General features: G+C 35.3%; 2 protein-coding genes across 2 annotated transcripts; both read left to right on the top strand.

Moving 5' to 3' along the window:
* The first annotated feature begins 3,735 nt into the window (after positions 1-3,735).
* Positions 3,736-9,805, top strand: LOC130963128 (uncharacterized). Its single transcript, XM_057889276.1, has 6 exons — positions 3,736-3,903; positions 4,669-6,094; positions 6,247-6,302; positions 6,384-6,519; positions 6,613-8,552; positions 8,654-9,805. Exons 1-6 carry the CDS (start codon positions 3,736-3,738, stop codon positions 9,803-9,805), a joined length of 4,878 nt encoding a protein of 1,625 aa, XP_057745259.1.
* A 4,914-nt stretch (positions 9,806-14,719) lies between these two features.
* Positions 14,720-22,503, top strand: LOC130961674 (acylamino-acid-releasing enzyme-like). Its single transcript, XM_057887659.1, has 17 exons — positions 14,720-15,006; positions 16,595-16,753; positions 16,843-17,380; positions 17,880-18,101; positions 18,200-18,268; positions 18,494-18,632; positions 18,779-18,930; positions 19,024-19,106; positions 19,192-19,319; positions 19,418-19,496; positions 20,142-20,319; positions 20,650-20,710; positions 20,902-21,024; positions 21,345-21,542; positions 21,691-21,759; positions 21,894-21,970; positions 22,229-22,503. The coding sequence occupies exons 1-17, from the start codon at positions 14,877-14,879 to the stop codon at positions 22,290-22,292; spliced, it is 2,469 nt and encodes an 822-aa protein (XP_057743642.1). The 5' UTR covers positions 14,720-14,876; the 3' UTR covers positions 22,293-22,503.
* Positions 22,504-23,688: the final 1,185 nt, after the last annotated feature.

Genomic DNA, 23,688 nt, shown 5'->3' with positions numbered 1-23,688 from the left:
AAACCTTTTCAATATTCAAAGTAAAAACTACGAATCGTCTAGACTACAATATGTTTGAATATAAGAAAGAAAATGAGAACTATGGGTAATATTGTAAATACATAAAAGATAATATTTTCCTCATTGTTTTCTTGCTTGTTGCCTCTGCAGGATCGGCTTCGCCAATAGGCAACTTTCTCTTTGTAGCAGGTCTGCATTCCTGTGGTGTACACAATAAACGGGACAATAAACATAAACAGACCAGCAAACTAAGAAAACCAAAAAATATAAAATACTTTATCATGCTAGAGAGGAATAATATGTATTACTACAACAGTCGCGGCTATAATTTCAATATGGTCTTTTGCATAATAAGTACTCAAACCAGTCGCATACATACTAAAACGAGTATCCAACATACTACTACGAGTAGTTTTAATGAACGGATTTCTACCTTTTGTGCATCTATGTCTCTTTGCAGAAGTTCGGCCCTGCTCCAGGTAGACGGCGCTTGTTCTGAGTCCTTGCGGGCCGGTTTTTTTCATCCCTACCCTTGCCAAATTGCTGGAATGAAGCAAGAAATAACAATTACATGAACATCACACTACGTTGCCAACCACACAAGGAAGAATGAATTAACAAATTATTAACCCTAATTAAAGTAATGATACCCTATGTTTCACTAACTCAAGTAGGTATTTACCTTGGGTGGTGCGGCAGTTTTCTATGCCCGTTTTTAGTTTTCTTTTCCGAAAACTGGTTGTGAATATCTATGCCTTGCTTGTTCGATATATTCTTTACTACTTGCTCCTTCCTTAGATTTTTCACCCACCTTTGACTTGTCCACGATGCATTCCTATGTGTTCAATGTGGGACACAGTAAATAGCAAAAATCAACTTAAGCCACGGAAAATATTGACTATGTCATTCACATCACAAATACTATTTGTATTCAACTTCAGTCTAAACATGAAATCATTATGGATTGTACCTGGGAGATAACATTGTTGGTCTTGTTATCAAGTACATCAGCGGTCCATGCAGCAACTCATGGCTCTAGTGTTTGGCATGCATTTAACGGACCATGCTTCAGGCATTGAAAGTACAGAACCTAAATAACAGTAGTTCACAGGTTAAGAGTTATAACATAAGTCATATATGCAGGAGAAAGTTATATAAACTATTTGCGATACTAGCAAGATGAACATGCATCCGCCGCATGTTTCATGGTTCTCGGTTTGGAATTTTTTTATTGCCTCTTGCAACCACTTTAATATCTTATATGGCCAATTGAATCTTCTGGGATTTGAGACATCCAGAATCGGTGGGATGTGCCATGGAGAGATAGTCTGTTGGCTTGTTAAGCAAAAAAATATTTTTAACACTACTAGAATAAAGTGTCGTCTAAAAGCCATCTGTTGTTCTTCGGTCTCTATTGAACAGGCATAGACAAAGTCCTATAGTTGTATTGTTGTTTTCTTTTGGAATTGTCTCTTAATTGCAACATGGGATGCATTCTTCTTGTTTAGTTTCGGAATGTCGTCCCCTATATCAATGAAACATGGTAGAATAATCAATCACTTATTGCATAGGCAAACCCAAAAAACATGCACAATAACTGTCACATGATACAGAACTGCTACTGACCTTCAGAAGATATGCCTAGTACCTTGCTGATCAGCTCGGCGATAATGCGGATGTCCCCTATGTCCACCCTCAGTGTATTCAAATTCACATCATAGGCCCTTGCAAGTTAAAACATGATGCTTGGCTTCACATGCCAATATGGTACCTGCCTCAGGTAATCAAATATGATAGCCTCAATCTTAGCCAACTTTGTGTTCTTGTTATGTTGTTCCAAGTGGAAAAACAAATTTCTCATGTAGCAAGGTGAGCAACGCATCTCGACTAATTTCTGTCGAACAAAAAAATAAAATCACATTAGAACAAATTATAACAACATTTGTTTCATGCCATAAACAGTGTGTTACCTTTTTACCCCATTTAATTTTTTGTATGGACTGTAGAATTCTAGTCAGTTGGAATGCCGTAAATAGTTAATAATGCAACAGGTCCTCCACAATCCAATGTAAGATTCTGTTCAGTTTATAACCATGTACATCGCATTATAATAACATAACATTTAGACTTTATAAAAATTCTAAATTCTACTTTTGACCCTATCCAACGTCACTAGAAAAAAATTGAAAATAATCAATCCTCAAGCATGCAAACTAAACACTGAACACCTGTTCACAATTGCAAATTTAAATATGTTTTTAAACAAAAAAAACTCAACTAAATCAACCATGAAAATTCGAAAACATCATCGACTCACATAACAATCACAACCAATTTCATAAAAAATAATTAAATAATTAAAGGGAGGACCACAACCACAACATGTTGTTACCATCAACATTAAGACCATTTTAGAGCACTACTATAATAATAATAAGTAATCAAATATAAAACCCAACAACTATAAGCAAATATAAAACCCAGCAACAGTCCAACATCCTGTTTGCCATGAAAAAGAAACGGGTTTGCATTCCAAGATAATCCCATGTAGACAAAGGATGTCTTAAGCAAGTATTTAAGGGATCTCAGAGACCGACTCAACCAATTATAAATAAAACAATCAGCAAGGTAAACTAGATTCAAACAATGCAACAACATGGCAACTCCAAACAGCAATCTCTACAGTGAAAATCAACCATCATGTATATATTAAAGTAACAATTTGTTTCATGTAAATTCAGGAATGAATATTTGAGTCTGAGAGCCCGTTTTGTGAACCATATACATTTGCTTACTTAAAAATAAGACACATATCAAACATCACCTGATTCAAACAAGCTATCAATATAGTAAAATCCAAGTAGCAGTTACTATGATGAAAACCAACTATCCAAATGCTTGGTAAAGTAACCATCCGAAGTGTACGTTATCTCATCATGTTTACAATGAATTATCAACAAAGACAAAAGCAATCATACATCTAATATCAAGGCAACATGATTATATTGAATTATCATCAAAGACAAAAGCAAACTTATTTTTAACTGATTAATTTATTGAGTACATAGCTCGAATTGAGGACCATATATACATTTACTTTACCACAACGAATCTTTAAAAGGACTTAGATACCAAGCTTAGTTGCCTAAAAAAAGAAACATGTCAAATAGCACCTGAGCCAAACAACCTAAAAACTTAGTAAAACCCAAAAATCAGTCCCTAGAATGGAAACCATCCATTCGAGAACATGCTAAAGTAACCATTTGAGTAGTGTCAACTAAAGATCGACAATGATCAACTAATTTATGTGACGTTGCATGCAAAGGTCCACACAGCGCGCGAAAACTACTATGCTATTTAAACCAAACTTTTACAAAACTTTCCGCGCTAAGATTAAATCAATTGCAACGATCTACGACAACAACTTACACAACATGTTCCAATCCAGTGAAATTGCAACAATGGATTTCTTCAATATGAACAATGAAACACCTCAGCAAGATTCATTGCATGTACAACTAGTAGCGAGAGAAACAGCTATCATCACATTAAGAAATTAATCCACTAACCTACGGTAGACCGACGACGGAAGGTGTTTGGGGGCCGTAACAGCAAGAGGTCGACCCGTTCAACGAGAACGGCTTCAACAGGTTGACGCAGGATGCAGGCGGACGTAGGGCGCACATACCGGTCTCGATACTTGCGCTGAGGCGAGCCGCGACCTAGGCTCCTGCCATGTGCAACTCAGTCAACGATGAGGCCCTCCGACAAATGCCACACAATACCCACGACGGAAAGCAGGGGCCGATCGAACTGGCTGCTGGAAGAGGGGCACGCGAGAGGGTGAGCAGTGCAGGTGTGATCGACGCCGATGGAGGTGTGGGGTCACTTGGCGCCGCTGCGGTGTGATGGTCAGGGGAGGTCCTCGAGGATTAGGTGGGAGGGTTGCCGTTGGTGCACAAATAAAGGATTGGAAGAAAATTGAATTTGGGATTATATGGTTAGAATTAAAACAAAACTGAATGGGATTTTTGAACTTAGGGTAAAATGTGGGTTGATTTTCATTTTCAACTTATATTATGTTAAATAACGAGTCCATTATAGACATTGTAAAGATACCTCGTTGTCTTCTTAACAGGATTCAAACACAAATTATGTATACTGTTCGCCAAAATACTAAAGCACAAAATCTTATAAATGAGAAGTAAAAAGATGAAAATTATAAAAAATTTAGAATTACTATGCCACAAAAATTTCTTCCATTACAAATCTCAAATTAACATCTTTAAAAAATTAGATAAAATAAATATGTAGTTCAAATTTTAGACTAATTTAATGATAAATAAATGAAAATTGATGTTTAAAGATGTCTATTATGCATAAAATTAAAAATTTTGTTTTTTCTTTCTTCTCTCATTCTATATATTCTCTTACTTTTTTAATAAACATAAAAGATCTGATTAGGATATTAATAAGTGAATGGAAGGAGATACCTTCAAAAATTAGACTTTGGCCTTTTTAAAAAAATAAAACAAGTCCAACATCTGATGGAAGACACCTAAATTTAGATTGATATTTATTTTTAAACAGATAATGACTTCAAGTTTACTTAATGAAATAGGAGACAAAATCATTAGATAGTACTCTGTACAATTGTGAAAATCGAAGATGAGCGGTGGAGTGAGCGGGGAAGAGACTTTGAGGGTGAAACACGGTGAGGCAGCCGATAATGTCGGCGGAAGAGATAAGGGGGAGAGCGGGGGAGGGATTGCATCAGGAGAAAAAGAGGATCATATTTCGGGAGGGGTTTCTAAACCTTTGAAGGTTTCTTTCAGGGACAAAGTTGTGGGTTTCAAGATTGCTAAAGCTTTTTCACTTGTTGAAACTTTATCGGGAGATAACATTACGGTAGTTTCTGGAAAGCAAGGAGATCTCTTACCACCGAGTGTCACATTTACCCAAGAAGCTAAGAATTGCTTGGCAGAACCTTATAAGGATGCTATAGTGATTAAGGTGCTAGGTAAACATTATAGCTACACTGCATTGTCTCATAAACTCCGAACGGTATGGAGGATTAAGGGAGGTTTTGATTTATTGGACGTGGGATTTGACTACTTTCTTGTGAAGTTTAATGTGGATGAGGAGCGAGAAAAGGTTCTCTTAGGAGGTCCATGGATGATTGAGGGAAATTATGTGGCTGTGAAGCCTTGGGATCAAGAGTTTAGATCAAGTGAAAACTGTTTTGGAGCAACTTTAGTGTGGATTAGAATTCCTGGATTACCAATTTGGTGCTACCAAGAAGATGCAATGCTCCGTATTGCGGCTGCAGTTGGCATTCCCGTTAAGGTTGATTTGGCAACAAAATTAGCTGAAAGAGGACGATATGCTCGAGCCTGTGTTCAGATAGATTTAGGATTGCCAGTGACTGAGAAGATTCTTGTTGAAGGTGTTGAATATGAGGTTGAATATGAAAGTCTTCACCTTATTTGTGGCTCCTGTCTCAAGTTTGGTCATGATATGAAGGTGTGCAAGACTGACAGCAATGCAGGAGGAGGAACTAATGCCAAGGTGATCAGCGATGTAGCAAAACAGCTAGAAAGCTCAAATTCAAAAAATCCAGTGCATGTGGAAAAGGCAAGTTTTCATTTTGGCAAGAATCTTGGAGATGAGACTGTAAATGTTACTGTCCCGGATTTGGTGGAGAGTGATTTGCATGCTGTTCATGTAGACCATGCACAACATGAGGATTTGGAAGGTTGGACTCAAGTGATTAGGAAAGGAAAGTATAAAATGGGTCAAAAGCCTTCTCTTAGTACCCATCAGGTCCAACCAAAAGCAAAGAAGACTCCTAACAAGGCTACCAGTACTTGGACAAGGCCTAACCACCAACGTACAACACATGCTACTGGATCCAAAGTAAAATTAAGCAGGGGCATCAATATTGAAAAATCGGTTAGTGTGGCTTCTTCGGGGACCCAGCACAATGTTCATCATCAGCAGCAATGTGAGACAACAAATGGCACTGTGCGAAAGCGTCCTCGCCCAAACTCTTTGCAGAATTCACCAGTAGATAAGGATGGAGCATCGACGGCAGGTATGGTGCAAGTTTCGACGGAGAAAATTGGGCTGCCACTTGAGAGTCCATTAAAGGCAGGATTGTCGAAGACAGGGACAACATGTTGAGGCTCGGGTTTGTTATTGGAGCTCCCTTTTTGCTGTTTTTTATGGATAGTTTCAATATCATAGCCTGGAATGTGAAGGGTGCGTCTAACAAGATGGCCCGTGTGCATTGCAAAAATTTGGTGAGAATATACAAACCATCTTTCTTCTTTCTCTTTGAGACTCATACCATGTTTAATAATTTAAAAAATTTTTGGGATAAGTTGGGTTTTCATTGTGTTGGTATTGAGGAAGCAGTAGGACACAGGGGTGGCATTTGGTTTCTATCTTCTATTGCTAATGCTTCTTGTGTGGTTATTGATCAAATTGACCAATGTATCACAGTGAAAGTGAGTGTGGGTAACTTAGTTTGGCTTTGTAGTGCAGTATATGGGAGTCCTCAATTCGAAAAAAGATGTATGCTTTGGGATCATTTGCGTTCTATTAATTCAGGCCATAATAGACCATGGATGGCCATTGGTGATTTTAATGAGATTGTGGCACCAGATGAGAGTACAGGTGCTTATTTTTCTTCTCACAGAGCTAGTCTATTAGCTACTACTCTAGATGACTGTGAGCTCTTTGATCTTAAAGTGACTGGTAGGAGATATACTTGGTTTAGAGCAGTTCAGGCTAGCAGGGACTTGGCTAAAAGGTTGGATAGAGCTCTAGTTAATGAGGCGTGGATGTCAATGTTTCCTGAGGGTTATTCTGAAATTCTTAGCAGGCTTCATTCTGATCATTGTCCTATTTTAGTTCGTTGTCATGGTAGCCCCAGAGTGAAAGGTTCTCGTCCTTTTAGGTTCCAAGCTGCGTGGGCAACACATCCTTCTTATAAACATGTTATTAGTAAGGCTTGGAATCAAGAGTTTGGAGGCGTTACTGAAAGGCTTAAGATGGTTCAACAGGCTTCTTTGGACTTCAACTCAAAGATTTTTGGAAATATTTTTGTGCGAAAAAATAAGCTGGAATATCAGATTGATCAGATTCAACGGCGTTTAGAGGTTATCGATGTGTTATCTCTGAGAATTAAAGAAGCTGAACTGAGGGAAGATTATAATAGGCTTTTATTGCAAGAGGAACTTTTTTGGTACCAGAAATCTAGAGAGCAGTGGGTCAAGTATGGGGATAGAAACACTAAATTCTTTCATATTCAGACTTTGGTGCGTAGAAACCATAATAGAGTACATGGATTATATGTTAGAGATGGGTCTTGGTCTACTGATCCAGATATTCTCCAGGAAGAAGCCCTCTCTTTTTACAAGAATCTCTTTGATACAATGGAAGAGGTTGAGGTTGATTGTTTAGGGGATGTTCCGATGCCCACTCTAAGCACTGAGGCTTGTGCTAGGTTAATTGACCCTGTCTCTTTTGCGGAAGTCAAGTCAGCAGTATTCAGTATGAGCCCTTTTAAGGCTCCTGGTCCAGATGGCTTTCAAGCTTATTTTTTTAAAGAATATTGGGAGATAGTAGGCACTGAGATTTGGAATATTGTCCGGAGCGCTTTTTTGGGAGAGTTCTTAAATCCTAGCATCATGGAAACTCTGATTGTGCTTATTCCTAAAATTGATAATCCTACCTTTATGAAGGATTTCAGGCCTATTAGCTTGTGTAATGTTGTTTATAAAATTATCACCAAAGTATTGACTAACCGACTTCGGCCTTTTCTTCCAGATATTGTTAGTCCTTTACAAGGAGGTTTTATTCCGGGTCGTGGTGCTCCTGATAATATTATTGTGGCCCAAGAAATTTTGAATTTCATGAAGCACACAAAATCCAAGAAAGGTACTCTTGCTTTTAAAATTGATCTTGAAAAAGCTTATGATAGGGTGGATTGGAGGTTTTTGGAGAGTACTCTCATTGCTTTTGGTTTTCCTATCATCACTGTTAATTTGATTATGACTTGTGTCCGTGCATCCTCTCTTTCTATTATGTGGAATGGGAATAGATTGGATAGTTTTGCTCCTAGAAGGGGGCTTAGACAGGGCGATCCAATGTCTCCTTACTTATTTGTGCTTTGTATGGAAAGACTTGCCTGCTATATATCTCATAAGGTGGTCGAGGGTGTGTGGAAACCAATTTCTGTCACTAGGGGTGGCCCAAAATTTTCTCATTTGATGTTTGCAGATGATCTCTTACTCTTCTGCCAGGCTACAAAAAGTCAGGTCCAAATGGTCATGCATTCTCTTAACATTTTTTGCAAGGCATCTGGCATGAAAGTGAATCTTGAAAAGTCTAAAGCTTTTTGTTCTAAAAATGTGACTGCTCGTAGAAGAGATATTTTTACTAGTGTTTCTTCAATACGTTTTGCTTTGGACTTAGGAAGATATCTTGGAGTTAACCTTAATCATTCCCGTACCAGTAGGGCTTCTTTTCATTCGGTGATTGAAAAGGTGAGGGGAAGATTAGCTAATTGGAAAGGAAGGCTTCTAAATAAAGCAGGGAGACTTTGCCTGATCAATTCTGTTGCAGCATCCATTCCTGTCTATCACAGGTATCTTTTTTTCCAAATTGGGTTTGCAATAAATTATCTTCTATGATGAGACAGTTCCTTTGGAAGGGTCAAGTTGATGGTAGAGGTCTTTCTCTTGTTAATTGGAGGACCGTGATCACTCCAAAAAAATTTGGTGGCCTGGGTGTTAGAGACCCTGCGTATGTTAATATATCTTTACTTGGTAAATTGGTGTGGCAACTTTTTTATTGTCAGGACAAGCCTTGGGTTGCTCTATTGAGGGCGAAGTATCTGAGGAATGAGGGAGTTTTAGATGGCCCTGTCCCTTGCAATGCTTCTCATGTTTGGAAGAGTATCTCAAAGGCTTTTGGTGCTCTTAAGGATGCCTTCTCTTGGTGCATTGGGTCATTTAACCAATCTTTTTGGTTTGACAATTGGAGTATTGAGGGCACAATTGCTCAAGATGTCCCTTTTGTACATATATCTGACTCTGATTTAACTATTAGAGACGTTTGGAAAGATGGTCAATGGAATCTCCATGATATTTTTTCTATCATTCCAGAAGATGTCAAACAGCGTTTGAATGCTTATAATCCGGATTTGAATGCTGGAGAGAGTTCGGGTTGGTCGTGGAGTGTGGCATCTTCTAGACTCTACTCAGCTAGGAGTGGGTACAGTTGGCTAGCCAAAAGAAAGTTTGACTGGAATGAGCATGATAATTGGTTGTGGGTATGGCGTCTGCATATTCCTGAGAAGTATAAGTTCTTGATTTGGCTCAGTCTTCATAATGCTATTCCTACGGCAGAGTTTTGTTTGGGTCGTGGTTTAGCTTTATCTAGCACCTGTCATCGGTGTCAGAATGGTTCTGAATCCATTCTTCATTGTCTTCGGGAGTGCCCTAGTAAAGTGGTGAGTTTGATTCGTAATTCAGTAAGGGAGTTTCACACTATTTTTGCTATGCATCAATCTCTGTCTCCTCCTTCACTTTGTTTGCATTGGGTTCCACCTCCAGTTCATTCTGTTAAATTGAATTGTGATGCTAGTTGGTTTGCTCCTTCTGGCTATGCTGGTTTTGGTTGTATTATTCGCAATCCTAATGGATGTTGGTTGAAAGGTTGCACTGGAAAAGTCGAAGTGTGCAGTGTTCTTTTTGCTGAATTGTATGCAATTTGGAGAGGTTTACTTCTTGCTTAGGAGAGTGGATTTCGTGAGGTTATTTGTGAAACAGACTGTTTAGAAGCTCTTTTCTTGATAAACCAAAGAATGCTTAGTAAGGATATTCCGAAATGGGATTTGGCAAAGCATATTCAGGAGGTTATGAATTGGAATTGGAGAGTCTCTATTCTTTTAATTCAGAGGACTGTAAATAGTGTTGCAGATTGTATGGCTAAAGCAGCTGCTTCTGTCGCGGACATTCACTCGAATTGGAGCCAACCATGGAGTGAGCTTCAACATCTAATAGATTTAGATATGACCCTAGCCAATTAATTTGGTTTTGTCTCTTTTTTTTTTCTTTCTTTTCTATTTAGTCACCAAAAAAAAAATGAAATAGGAGACAGAAAATGTTACAATAATACTAGATGAAGAAATATTATTATACAATACACTGTACAATTAAAGTACAAACTTTTTAATATTTAAACTTTAGACATATTTTTGGGTCATTAATATAAATATTTTTTTTATTTATTGGTTATACAATTTTTTTGACCAGATTTCGAAATTTTTGGTTATACGATAGCTGTACAATAATGGAATAGAATCAAGCAAAATAAGAAAATTAATAAAATGTAAAAATAAAAATTTAATCATAATTAATTTTATAATTTTTATCATAAATAAATTTTTTATTATTTTAATTAATAATAATTAAACTCAAAATTTTAAGGATTTAATTAATATATATTTTTAGGGTGTATGATAAATTTACAATTGATTAAAAATTTAAAAGATTTTTATTTAATAAATATAAAATAAATACATTAAAAATTTAAATTTTTATATTTTTAATTAATTTTTTTATGAATTTATCTATCTTATACTATAAGAATATATATTAAATTTATAAATTCAAAATAAATTATTGAACGTATTTATTTTGTATTCATTAAATAAAAATATTTAAAATTTTTTATTAATAATAAATTTATCATCCTCTAACATATATTGAAAAGAAGGTTATTCCTGTAGTGGAATTCCACGTGTCATCCCTTATGTTCATTCTGAATTTCTATTAAGATATCAATGTTTTTACTCTTCACTCATTATGATCCTTATTATCATACTACTCCTACATGAAACCATTTTCATTACATTTTACATCTCATGGCTGTGTAAAGTTTTTCTATCATATTTTTAAACTTGCTTCACATGTACATATTTTCTTGAAATTTTATAATTTTTATAATTTTAAATTCAAAATTAAAAAAGGAGATCTCTCCATTCTCTGTTTCTAGTTTTTTCTCTTCCTCCTCAAAATTAAAAAAGGATTCTCTCCATTATTTTTTTCTCCTCCGTTCACTTATTCTTTTCTTCTTTAGTTCTTATTGGTCTCCTCCGTTCACTTTCTTGAGACACACCCCCACTATCTTGAGACAAACCCCCACTATCAGGTAGAGGCACGAAGCTTTGTAGGGAATCTACTTCAATCACAGATTCGTAATGCTTTGCGATGACGAGTTATGTATGTTCCTTATTATTTGATCATTAATATCTTCTAATTTTGGTAATATTTGAAATATTATTGTTGTTTTACATATGCGTCTTTGTTTGGTATATAGCTGTTCATGCATAAAAGTCAGAACTTCATTGTTGTTGTTGGGAATCTATTTCCAATTCGCCAAAAGATCTTAACCTCTTTTCCTCTTATATTCAATTTGCTTACAATATACAAAATCAAATAAGATTTTTTATGTCAATGTACCTCAAAAAGTTGGACCTTCTACATCATCAGAAGTTTTTCTTACCAGAGAATGGCGCAAATTTTGTTTTCAACATGGCATAGTCAAAGGGAATAAGGTCAAATTTGACGTCCCTGTTGATGATGAGAAATCAATGAATTTAGAAGTTTTAAGTATTTAATATTTGTAAGGATTTTCTCTTTCATCAAATAGACCTTTTTTGGTTATTCATTATGCAGTTAATTTATTTTTATTTCTCATTATTTTTTATAATTATATATGTAATGGATATATTTATTTGAATACAGTAGTCTAATTATCACACTCATTATTTTTTTCTTTATTAATTTCTATTTCTTTATTAATTTTTCTTCTCGAATATTTTATACATAGTTTTCGTTGTATTCTTACATGGTATCCAAGTTCTTACTACGAAATTGATGCATTCTAATTATCAGACGACTCTATGTAGTGATATGATAATTTTTTAACTGATAAAATTTTGAATTTAATATCATACTCATGTAATCAAGTCAGTTTAATCACCATCAGCTTTAAAATTTCTCTTATATCATATGTAAAATCATAATATGTTTCTACCAGATTTTTTCAATAAATACATAACTATTTGTATACATATATCATTCTATATGTCTAAATATAAAGCGAGTTATTATAATTCAATGCACCCAAACTATATATCTATTAATTTGAACTTGCTGTGATAACTCAAATTTATATTCTTAAACACAATTTAACACTTTCATGTCATATATAATTTTTGTAGTATTGATCATAATTATATATTTAGTTGTTACTTCAAAGTATTGGATTAATTTCAGTGACTTCTCATTCATTTTACACATAAAAGAGCTCAATCAATGATTTAGCACTTATTTTATACTAATTTATTTTAATGAATTTATATTTCAATCTATAGTTTAACCTTTCTCTGAATCATACATTTTTATTTTTTTTTCACTACTCTATAATAGTACATAGTATTCAGTTCTTTATCTACTTTACTATTCACATCATTATTTTTTTGTTTTTATATTTAGTTACATGTGTCACTTAAATTCATACATTTTATCTAATTTTTTCTTGTGTACAATATCATTACTCATAATTCTAATCATTTATCGTGATTTTCTTTCAACTAATCATCTTAATTGTACATTATAATTATCTTTATGTTCTTCTTCATTATTGTTGATTTTTTTGTGAAAGTCATGATGGTTGTTCACATTATAAATATTGTCCTCCTTCAATTTATTTTACCACACCAAAACAACTTTTTGAGCACCATTACTAAATTGGATTTGGATCTTCTAAAGTTTGAATTTCACTTTAAAGAGTAGAATGTGATCTCTCACCATTTATTTCATAGGTGGGACTAAAAAAAAATATGAAAGAGAAACTATTCAAAGGTAGATCATCACACTTTACTCTTTAAAGTAAAATTCAAAATTTAGAGGATCCAAATCTCACCAAATTAGCTTGATTATATATTTTTCATTATTTTTTTTAAACAATAGCTTCATCTTTCAATTTGTTAAAGAATATTGAAACTGCCAACGAAAATTAAAACTACAGAATAAAAGTCAGAATCTTAAAATTGTGGTCAATCTCACCAAACAATTCAATTTATTATAGAACACTCATACATGTTATTAACATAAAAAACTTTCATAATAAATAGTTTTCATTAAATTTACCTTGGGACAATTCACTAGTATATACTTAAGATGGGATAAGTACAATTTTGGTCCCTAACTTAGAGGACGAAAATTTATTTTGTTCTCGACCTTTTTTTCGCTACAAAATAGTCCCCCAAGGTTTTAATTTGTTTTAAAATCGTCCTTCGGACGAAAATACCCTTCCCCTTCTTTCCCAAATCAACCAAAAACGAAGCTGAACCCAGAAGCTGAAGCAGAACAAAAACAAAAGCAAAACAGAAGTAGAAGCAGAAACAACACCAATAAACTCAGAACTAAGAAAAATCATCATCATCAAAACTCAAAAAATCATCATCTGAACTCAAACAAATAACAATAAAAACAGCAAGAAATAGAAGAACAACAATAATAGAAGAACAACAACCCAGAACTCAAAATCATCGTCATCGTCAAAAACAATAACGCAGAACTCAAAATCATCGTCATCGTCAAAACTCAGAACCCAAAATCAGAAAATGAAAACCCATAACTTAGAACTCAATCAATAATGGAATCAAAAGAACAACAACAACACAGAAACCAGATTGATAATCATAAGCATGCAGAAGCAGAACCAGAAGAAACCACAAGAAACTAGAAACCAGAAATCGGCGAGGCGCAACGACCCCGGCGGCCGAGCGAGGAGGAGGAACAGAAATGGTGACCGACGCACGACGTCCACCCTCGCGGATCTGCTGGCACCGACGTCGATCCAGGAAGAGGAGCAACGGCGACATCTGGCGGTGAGAGCCAACAGAGACGACGAGGAGCAGCGGTGGCGGCGACATCGAAAAGCGGCGGCGTCTGTGAAGATCGGTGGCGGCGGCGAGGACCCTTCCCCTTCCCCCTCTTCTTCTCGAAACCCCCTCCCCCTTCTTCTCCCTTCGCGTTCCCTTCCCCCTTTCCTCGAGGAGCAGAGTGGCGGCGGCAACGAAGAGCGGCGGCGGTAGCGAAGAGCGTCGGCGGTAATGAAGACCGGTGGCGGCGGCGAGGACCCTTCCCCTTCCCCCTCTTCCTCCCGAATCCCCCCTTCTCCCTTCGCGTTCCCTTCCCCCTTTCCCCTTTATGCTTTTTCTTTTTTTTATATTTTATTGTTTTTAGTTAGGGGTTTTTTATTTTTTTTAGTTAGGGGTAAAATGGTAATAAAAATAAAAAATTTGATAAAAAACGATTTTAAAACAAATTGAAACCTTTGGAACCATTTTATAGCAAAAAAAAAGGTCGGGAACGAAATAAATTTTCGGACTCTACGTTAGGGACCAGAATCGTACTTATCCCTTATTATATATGTTAAATACACTTTTTTTATTTATAAATTTAAAATGTGGCCAAAATAGATAAACTCAATTTTGAATTCGATCTTTTTTGGGGCTTGTTCTGACGAGAATGGTTCTTTATCCCAATCATCCGGCATTATTGAAAAACGTTCTCCTTAAATTTAGTTTGTAAACTAGAGAGTAAGCTGCTACACACTGACTAGTGTGTATAATAGAAACATTTATCCCTTCTCTTACCTCTTCCTTCTCCGCCGCCACCCTCCCGACACTGCAGACCACCTTATCCAACCCCTTTCATATTTTTTCATTAGAAAAACTACCTTTTTGAAGCTGCTTCTTCAGTTTCAGTCACAAGCCCCTATCTTAAATAATGGCTTCTCTTTTCCTCAAGATGGTTTCAATTCCACCAAGAACAACAATCTCAAGCACAAGAACAAGAACAAGGGTGCCTTCAGTTCTACCTTTCAAGCTTCAGCACTTCCTGTCTCATTCGCTGCCAGGTTGGCTACCACTGCATTTTTTCGTTATTTTGGGTTGTTCAGAGAGTGAAATACTGTGTTTCTTCAGTATTTTATTTCATTTTCTTGAAAAATAACAATTAATTTAGCAAAAATTCTATTGGTATATCAAAATCAACTAATAATACATACATATATATATAAATATATATATGTAATTTAATTTATTTTTAATATATATTTATATTTTAATATATCTAATGATTGATTTTGGTAATTGATTTAATTTTTATCAGTTAATTAATATCGTACATGAGATTTTGAATTGATTATTTTGGTTTTATAAATTGTATAATTGTAAGTTAAATTATTAATCTTATTTTGGACTATTATTCAACTATTAAAAACTGTTAAAGTCTCACATAACACGTTCCTAAAATTCATAATTTATCACATTATATTACTAGCATAAATTACAGAAGGTCCTTTGGAATTTGGCCTCCTTTTCTATATAATATACAAGTAAAAAAAAAAAAAACATAACATGATTGCCAACTTATCATGCAACACTTCAAAATCAAATTGATAAAATTACCCCTAAGAAAAAAGTCTTTATGGCTCCAAAAATGATGAAGGTTTTGACAAAATAATCCAATATTATGACATAACATTATTGCTACTTGTTACTGTAAAAAAGAAAAGAAAAGTCACTGTTGTTAAAATTAATTAGTTACATGTTATAAGAAACGAAAATTAATTGACAATCCGACTAGTTTATCAAAGAGTAAACTACCAAAATTACCTCTCTATTTTTTAACATATTGATAAATATTTCTCACTAAAAATGTAGTAAAACACAAAAAAAATATCTATCTTTAAATGTATATTCTCAAAAAAATATTTTAGAGATTGAATTTAATACGACTATTTATAAGTATGATTAAAAATGAGATATTTTTATTTTTAAAATTTAGTGATTTCACGTTAAATAAATAATTTTTTATTATTTTTATTATTGGCCAAGAAAAATAAAAAATTCTAGAGAACAAATTTGTATTTAACTTTTTTATGTATTTTTTAAATAATTATTCAAATATTTTTACAAAATTTTAGATTAAATAAAAAAATAATTTGTCAAATAAAAAATCATTTACTATTTATAAAAAATTAATATTCTTTTTATTTATTTTGTTATATTTTATAATATTTTAAAATTATTTTTATCATTTATCAAAATAAAAAATATTTTTATCAATGTATTTAAAAAATCAAAGACAATTTTAATAGTTTATCCTTTATAAAATTTTTAAATCTTTTTCTAACTGGTTAAACTTAGAAATTTAAAAAAATAATCTCATTTTTTAAATAAAAAACAAATAAATCTTTAACTAATTAAAATTATATTTATTATTTTCTATTCCTCCTCTCTACTGATTTTCCTCTAGGACGTTACTCAAAATAAAAGGAAGGTGATGGTGCATCGATGTTCTCTCTGATGGAAGAATAAAGAATTATTATATTCCGTCAACTGAGTGGCACACCCAAGTTATCCGGTGCGCAGTAGCACGCGCCGCATTTGCTAATACCTTTCAACTTTCATCATCTCCCTCATCTCTTCTTCCATCTGCAGCAGCATCCACAGCAAGATCCATGGAGACTCCCAAAGCCGCGGAATTTCCCTCCGGATTAGACGAATCCACTGAGCAAGACTACGCTTCTCAGTCCAACCTCCTCCGAGAGTTTGTCTCCATCCCCTCCATCGACACCGCATGCCTCCTCAAATCTCCTCGTAAGCTCTGCTAACTAACTAACTGACTAACACTTTTATCTCTCTTTCCAACTAACTTTCTAACTACCTCTAACGTCTCTAACTGCCAGGCTCTGATTCCGAGTCCCAAGCAATGTTCGCCGTAAGCCAGCCCAACCTGGTTGCTAACAAGAAGAGGAAGTTCATTCTCTCCTCCACCATTCTCAACACCGGCACCTCCCCCACCTTTCACTGGTCTCCCTTCCCTGTCGAGATGTCCGGTGTCTCCGCCATGATCCCTTCTCCTTCCGCTTCCAAGCTCCTTATCATTCGCAATCCCGAAAACAACGAAAGCGCTACTCGCTTCGAGCTTTGGACCTCCTCGCAACTCCAACGAGAGTTCCAAGTCCCCCAATCAGTTCACGGCTCTGTCTATACTGACGCCTGGTTTGAGGGAATTTCTTGGAACTCCGATGAAACACGTGTGGCGTATGTGGCTGAAGAGCCAGCTCCTGCAAAACCCTCCTTCAATGATCAGGGCTATAAGAAAGGTGCTTCCAACGATAAGGATTGTGGCACATGGAAAGGTCAGGGAGAATGGGAGGAGGACTGGGGAGAAACGTATGCCGGAAAGAGGCAGCCGGCACTTTTTGTCATCGATATCACCAGGTTCCGTATTAACAGGGTAAACCACTATTTTGGCATTAGAAAGATTCTAATTCCGACAACATAGCCTAAAGAAACATTCATAGCCCACAAATATCGCACAAGTTTGACAAACTTCACCACTTTTGTGATCTTTGGGGGTCACAATTGCTTTTTCTTTGAGTCGGGAGCTAGTATGTTGGAACTAGAATCTTTGGAGTGCCAAAATGATAGTTTGAGTTAAGCCCCAACACGGTCCCTCAAATTGGTGCCGCACACTAAAATAGTCCACAAGAACTCAATTGCATCAATTAGTCCTTGATATTGGCAAAAGTCTACTATGTTAGTCCCTCGGCCCTCAAGTGACTCATTAAGAATCTCACAGACTATTTTAGTGCACACCACCAATCAGAGGGACCACTTTTGGACTTAACTCTGATAATTTAACATTTTCGGGGTTTTTTGTTTGAATTCCATGTCAAATTGTGCCATGATAGTACTAACTGCAATACTTATAATACAGTGGCGATGTGCAAGCTGTCAAAGGAATTGACAAATCTTTGAGTGTTGGCCAAGTTGTTTGGGCTCCATCAACCAAAGAAGGCTCAGAAAAGTATTTGGTTTTTGTTGGATGGTCATTTGAGACAAGAAAGCTTGGTATCAAGTACTGCTATAACAGGCCTTGTGCATTATATGCGGTTAAAGCACCACACCCTCACTCAAAAGCTAATGAAGCTGAGATTCAGTATGTCACTTCACTTCAGATTGGATTTCATTTTGAAAGTTAATATTCATCTTTTTGTTTCATACGCTGAGCTGAATTATGAAGGTGTACTCATGTAGCTCAACCGAAGATATCCAGGCACTCAAGCTTACTGAAACCATAAGTAGTGCCTTCTTTCCACGGTTCAGGTAAGCCGGGACTTACTATTCCAATTCACATCAGGATGAACCTTTGTTTGTTTTAGCTCTATTTGTTTCATATGCTGGAGGAGCAAGTTAGAATTTCGTATAATTTACAGGGGCCAGTTGCTTGTAACGGGTTCATCTAAAACTAAAACACTGAATTACTAGAAATGAGTGTGTGAATTTGATTGCAATGCTTATGATTCCTCTATGTTAAAAATGTTCTACCAGCCCAGATGGCAAGTTTCTTCTATTTTTATCGGCAAGAAGTTCAGTTGACTCTGGAGCCCACTCTGCTACAAATTCTTTTCATAGACTTGATTGGCATACTGACATGAAGCAGTACATATCTGCAAAAGTTTATGATGTGGTAAGATTCCTGTTATGCTTATTTAACATGCAAGGATTGTTGTTGAGCTTTATGATTTTTTCTTGTATTAAGAATGAGCATTAGCTTTTTGGCTGTCATTTGGGAAATAAAAACTTATCTATTTATTTTGGTTATCAATTTCAAAGATTCCAGTTGTGATGTCTGCTGATGATGGCTGCTTCCCTGGGCTTTACTGTTTTAGTATGCTTAGAGATCCATGGCTTTCCGATGGCTACACCATGATTATACAATCTATCTGGCACAGCAATCAAGTCTTAATTTCTGTCAATGTGTTGAGGTAACCAAAACAGTATGAATTTACTTTGTATAGTTTATGCTATCCTTTAGGTGAATGAGTATGATTAACATCATACATTTTCATCAAATATAGTGGAGAGATATTACGCATCACCCCTGCCGACTCAAATTTCTCCTGGAGTCTCCTTAGCTTGGATGGGGAAAATGTTCTTGCTGGTAACATTAAGTGCAATCTTGGACCTGCCCTTCAGGAATGAAGTGATATGTTACACCTTTTTCTAACTTGTTCAACTATATGCAGTTTCTAGCAGTCCTGTAGATATTCCACAGCTCAAGTATGGAACCCTTGTTAAGAAGGAGAAAGAAACTGGTAATAGTGAATGGAGTTGGTTAGATGTATCAAATCCCATATTCAAATGCTCAGATAAGGTTTTGGTTAATTTTCCTTTTGTAATATTTTTATGGATAATTTTTTTGTGAAAGAAATATCCTATATGCTAAAAGAGTAACACTGGGATCTGCTACAGGTTACATCTTTGCTGTCCTCTCTCAAGTTCAGTATAATGAAGATCCCGGTTAAGGATGGTTCTGAAAGCCTAACAAAAGGTGCTTGACTCACTTTGGTTCTCTTTGGTTACAACAATATATGATCATGATCGAGTAAACGGTGGCATTTTGCGCCGCACACTGCATGTTATATGTAATAGTTCTGTAACGGGTCCAATTAACCACACAATGAAAAGGAATATAATAGAGACAGAGATAGAAACTACCACAAAATAAAATCATCATTAAAAACAAAATAATCCTATTACTTTCAATAGGTGATCTTTTATTCATTATAAAGCACCTAGATTCACAGGCACAGCTATCATTCTAATAACCACTAGCAGTATTACTACCCCTGCGACTTTTATTGTTGCATATAAGATATATTACTCATTATCTTTTCCCTTTGTACGACTCTCCATCAGAAAAGAAGAAAAAATTAAACTTGCATCTTGCAACTTGCAAGAGTACAAAATAATGAAATTGTAGTTATTTTGTAATGTGATTGTTGAAGTCACTGGTTAGAGGATCGTGATCATACCTAATGAATTTAAACCAAATTGGTTGAGTTATGTTAAAAAAAATCTACAAGGTATTTGACATGTTATTTGCTTTCTCTTTGATTGTACATGACAATAAACTCAATTTTCTTGGGGAATTGACTCGTATCTTTTCCAATTACCATTTTAAATTCAATTTCAGGTGCAAACAAACCTTTTGAGGCTATTTTCGTCACATCAAAATCCAAGAAAAGTGACGCATGCGATCCTCTAATTGTGATCCTTCATGGAGGACCACACTCTGTCTCATTATCGGGTTTTTCAAAGTCCTCTGCCTTCCTTTCTTCACTTGGATATAGCTTGTTGATTGTAAATTACAGGTAAATGATTTTCCGTTGGTGTCAAGGCATTTAGCTAAGGCCAGAAATTCTATGTTCATCATAAGTCTGATGTATTGGGTTCCATTGTGTTCTTTTGGAAGCCTTGCAAGTGTCTGCAAATGACTCCTCTACCAAATTAGATACAATTAGCTTATGTTGCATGTAAGCCTCAATTACATAATTACTAATATTATATACGTATTGAGGCAATGCAAGAAATCCAAGGTTTCTTCAACTTTATAGCCAACATGATCCCCTTTGACTTCCAATTATAGTTGAACAATGTCTAGAATTAGTTCTTTTATATTCTCATTGCATAATAATTCTCAGAGGCTCCATAGGATTTGGCGAGGAAGCTTTACAATCTCTTCCGGGCAAAGCTGGATCTCAGGTACTTCTTTTCCCTGTAATTTATAAATTAGTAGGTTGATTGCATTATCTGATTGTTTTTATAAAAGAAACAAAAAGAAAAAGGAAGAGTTATCTGATTGCATCCCTACTTTAAAAGTAAGTTCAGTTATTTTTATATTATGTCGATATTTTTGTTCGGGTTGGGTCTTGATATTAGTTTGTAATGACCAGGATGTCAATGATGTTCTCACTGCCGTTGATCATGTCATTAGCTTGGGACTTGCAAGTCCTTCAAAGATTGCAGTGCTCGGTGGTTCACATGGCGGCTTCCTGACAACCCACTTGATTGGCCAGGTCTGAAATTCTGATACATATAGAACTCTTATATCTTCTCACTTCTGGAATATATATATGCTAAGAGTATTAACTTGTCAATAGCAGAAAATGATTGAAGCAAATTATAGATCATGTAAAAGAGAATGATAATGAATTTTATGTTCATACCTCAAAAATAAGTGCATATGATCAAATTACCATGGTCTCCATTTGAGATTTGGTTTTAGAAATGTTGTCTGCCAAAGGATTTGGGCTGCCCCAATCATGCATGTTTATTGCGCCTTTTGTTTTAATGTTATTTGGAGTTTGATCATATGTGTGATTGTGTGATTGCTTAGGCACCAGATAAGTTTATTGCTGCAGCTGCCAGAAATCCAGTGTGTAACCTTGCACTGATGGTTGGTACAACTGATATCCCTGATTGGTGCTATGTCGAGGCTTATGGAACCTCGGGTAAAGATAGGTTCACGGAAGCGCCATCAGCAGAAGATCTGGCTCTATTTTATAGCAAGTCTCCTATTTCACATCTCTCAAAGGTTGGTTAGTCCACCATAGTAGGAGGAGTTACTATATCTTATAAAAGAATAAAAGAATAAAATATACTTTTTGTTCTTAATGTTTATAAATTTTGGCATTACGGGTTCGGTATTAACGATGTCTGTATTTTGAGGATATAATATGCAGGTGAAAACGCCGACGCTTTTCGTATTAGGTGCGCAAGATCTACGAGTTCCAATTTCGACTGGACTACAAGTAAGTATTTAACTATTTATCATCTTTATGACCTCTACGAGCCAAGCATTAGAGTCCTTTTTCTTTTAAGGTGCCGTACGAAACATTGCCCCATTCACTTTGAAAGAAAACTGATAACTGTATCTTATGTGTAGTATGCCCGGGCTTTAAGGGAGAAAGGAGTAGAAGCTAAAGTCATATTGTTTCCCAATGATGTTCACGGTATTGAAAGGTAAACAAATCTATTTCATTTCATAAACATCTCCCTTGGTATAAAATATATAGAATTTCATTTTGATGCAGTTGGGATAAAACAATTTAATACATTCATTCAATTATGTAACTACCTTTTACATTGACTATGTGAATGTTCATCAAACAAAAAAAATGTAATTAAACAACTGTCTAAAATGTTTTACGTTGTCATTATATCAAAACTATATATATATAATTGTGACAATAATTTGGTTTGATTTTACTTGTTTTACAGGCCACAATCTGACTTTGAAAGTTTCCTTAACATTGGGGTTTGGTTCAACAAATATTGCAAATAAGCTCCATTTCTAACCTAATTGTATCATATGGTTTGGTGAATATTCAAATACTAAGTGGCATACTGTATTTTAATTAAGGAAAGAGGGGAACGCATAATGACATTGTGTTTCTCGATTAGCATCAATACAATTGGGTTAGAAAAAGTGCAGGGCATTCTCAAATATAATAAATTTTACATTAATTATGATATTTATTTGAAATATTGTTCAAGATTTATCTTTTGTTTTTTCCTTCAGATATTTCATATCATTTATTATAATTTATTTTATGTATAACTCACAAAAGAATAAAACTCTACAACCAAGTAAAATAGTTAACAAAGTTTAACTAAGTTGGTATAATTGTTTTTCACATCACGCATGCATCCTCCTCCTTTCTCCTTACAGCTCTGTTACTCTTTTTCTCCTTCTCTTTCTCATTTTTTCTCATCATTTCATTTGTTATCATCGTGGTCACCACCATCACCTTTATCTCCTTTTCTTTTTTTCTTATTTGAATTTTTTTTCTCCTTTCTTTTCTTCCTCCTCCTCCAACATCATTATTATCGTTATCATCGTCATCTTCTTATATGTAAATAATATTGTTAATTTTTTAAAATTTGTGTACTTGTTTTGATTGATTTCGCTACATTATTTATAAATTTTTCTATTTATTTTCTTTTCTATCAAAATTTATAAATCTACAACTCAAGTTTTCATGAAATAAATTTTTTTTGAAGAACAAGAGAGTATTATATTAAAGGGGGCCTAGCAAGTCCAAATAGGCCAGATTACAAATTTCAAGAGGAGCTTCCTCCACCCATATAGTATCTAAATTGGATAGGGCCACTTTTGCTAAACTATGTGCAACAAGGTTTTCATTTCTCTTTACATGAAAAATCTGAAAAGTTCTAAGCCTATCCAAAAGATGATTGCAGTTTGAGAGAATTAAGCCCAGACTATTCTTGTAAGACTGAGCATTCCTAAGCCCCCTAATAATATTTATATTATCACCCTCTCTGATTATATAAAAAAACGTTCATGTAACACCATATTTAGGCCAAGAAGACACGCGGTTGTCTCTGCTTCAGCAATTGATAAATCAGTTGAGAGCTTCCATATGCCAGCTACCATAATAACTCCCTCACCATCTCTAATTACTGCTCCTGCTCCCCTCTCCCCATCGCTGGAACAAGATGCATCAAAATTGAGCTTGTACGCTCCTGATGGTGGCGCCTCCCATGAACTGTGACAGACACTCCCTAGTGGAGGTGCTGCAGCGGTTGAAGAGCGATGATTCTCTGTCTCTTCAAATTCTCAGAACCTGGCGGCAGTGCGCTCGATGACTTCTTCCGGGTTGGAGGAGATTCCATTGAAGATCAACATATTCCTCTCCTACCAAATTCCATGGAGACAC

This window comes from Arachis stenosperma, chromosome 2 (genome assembly GCF_014773155.1).
Source record: "Arachis stenosperma cultivar V10309 chromosome 2, arast.V10309.gnm1.PFL2, whole genome shotgun sequence".
NCBI classification, from domain to species: Eukaryota; Viridiplantae; Streptophyta; class Magnoliopsida; order Fabales; family Fabaceae; genus Arachis; species Arachis stenosperma.
The sequence above is the reverse complement of the archived record's forward strand: the minus strand, read 5'-3'. Positions and strand labels throughout refer to the sequence as shown.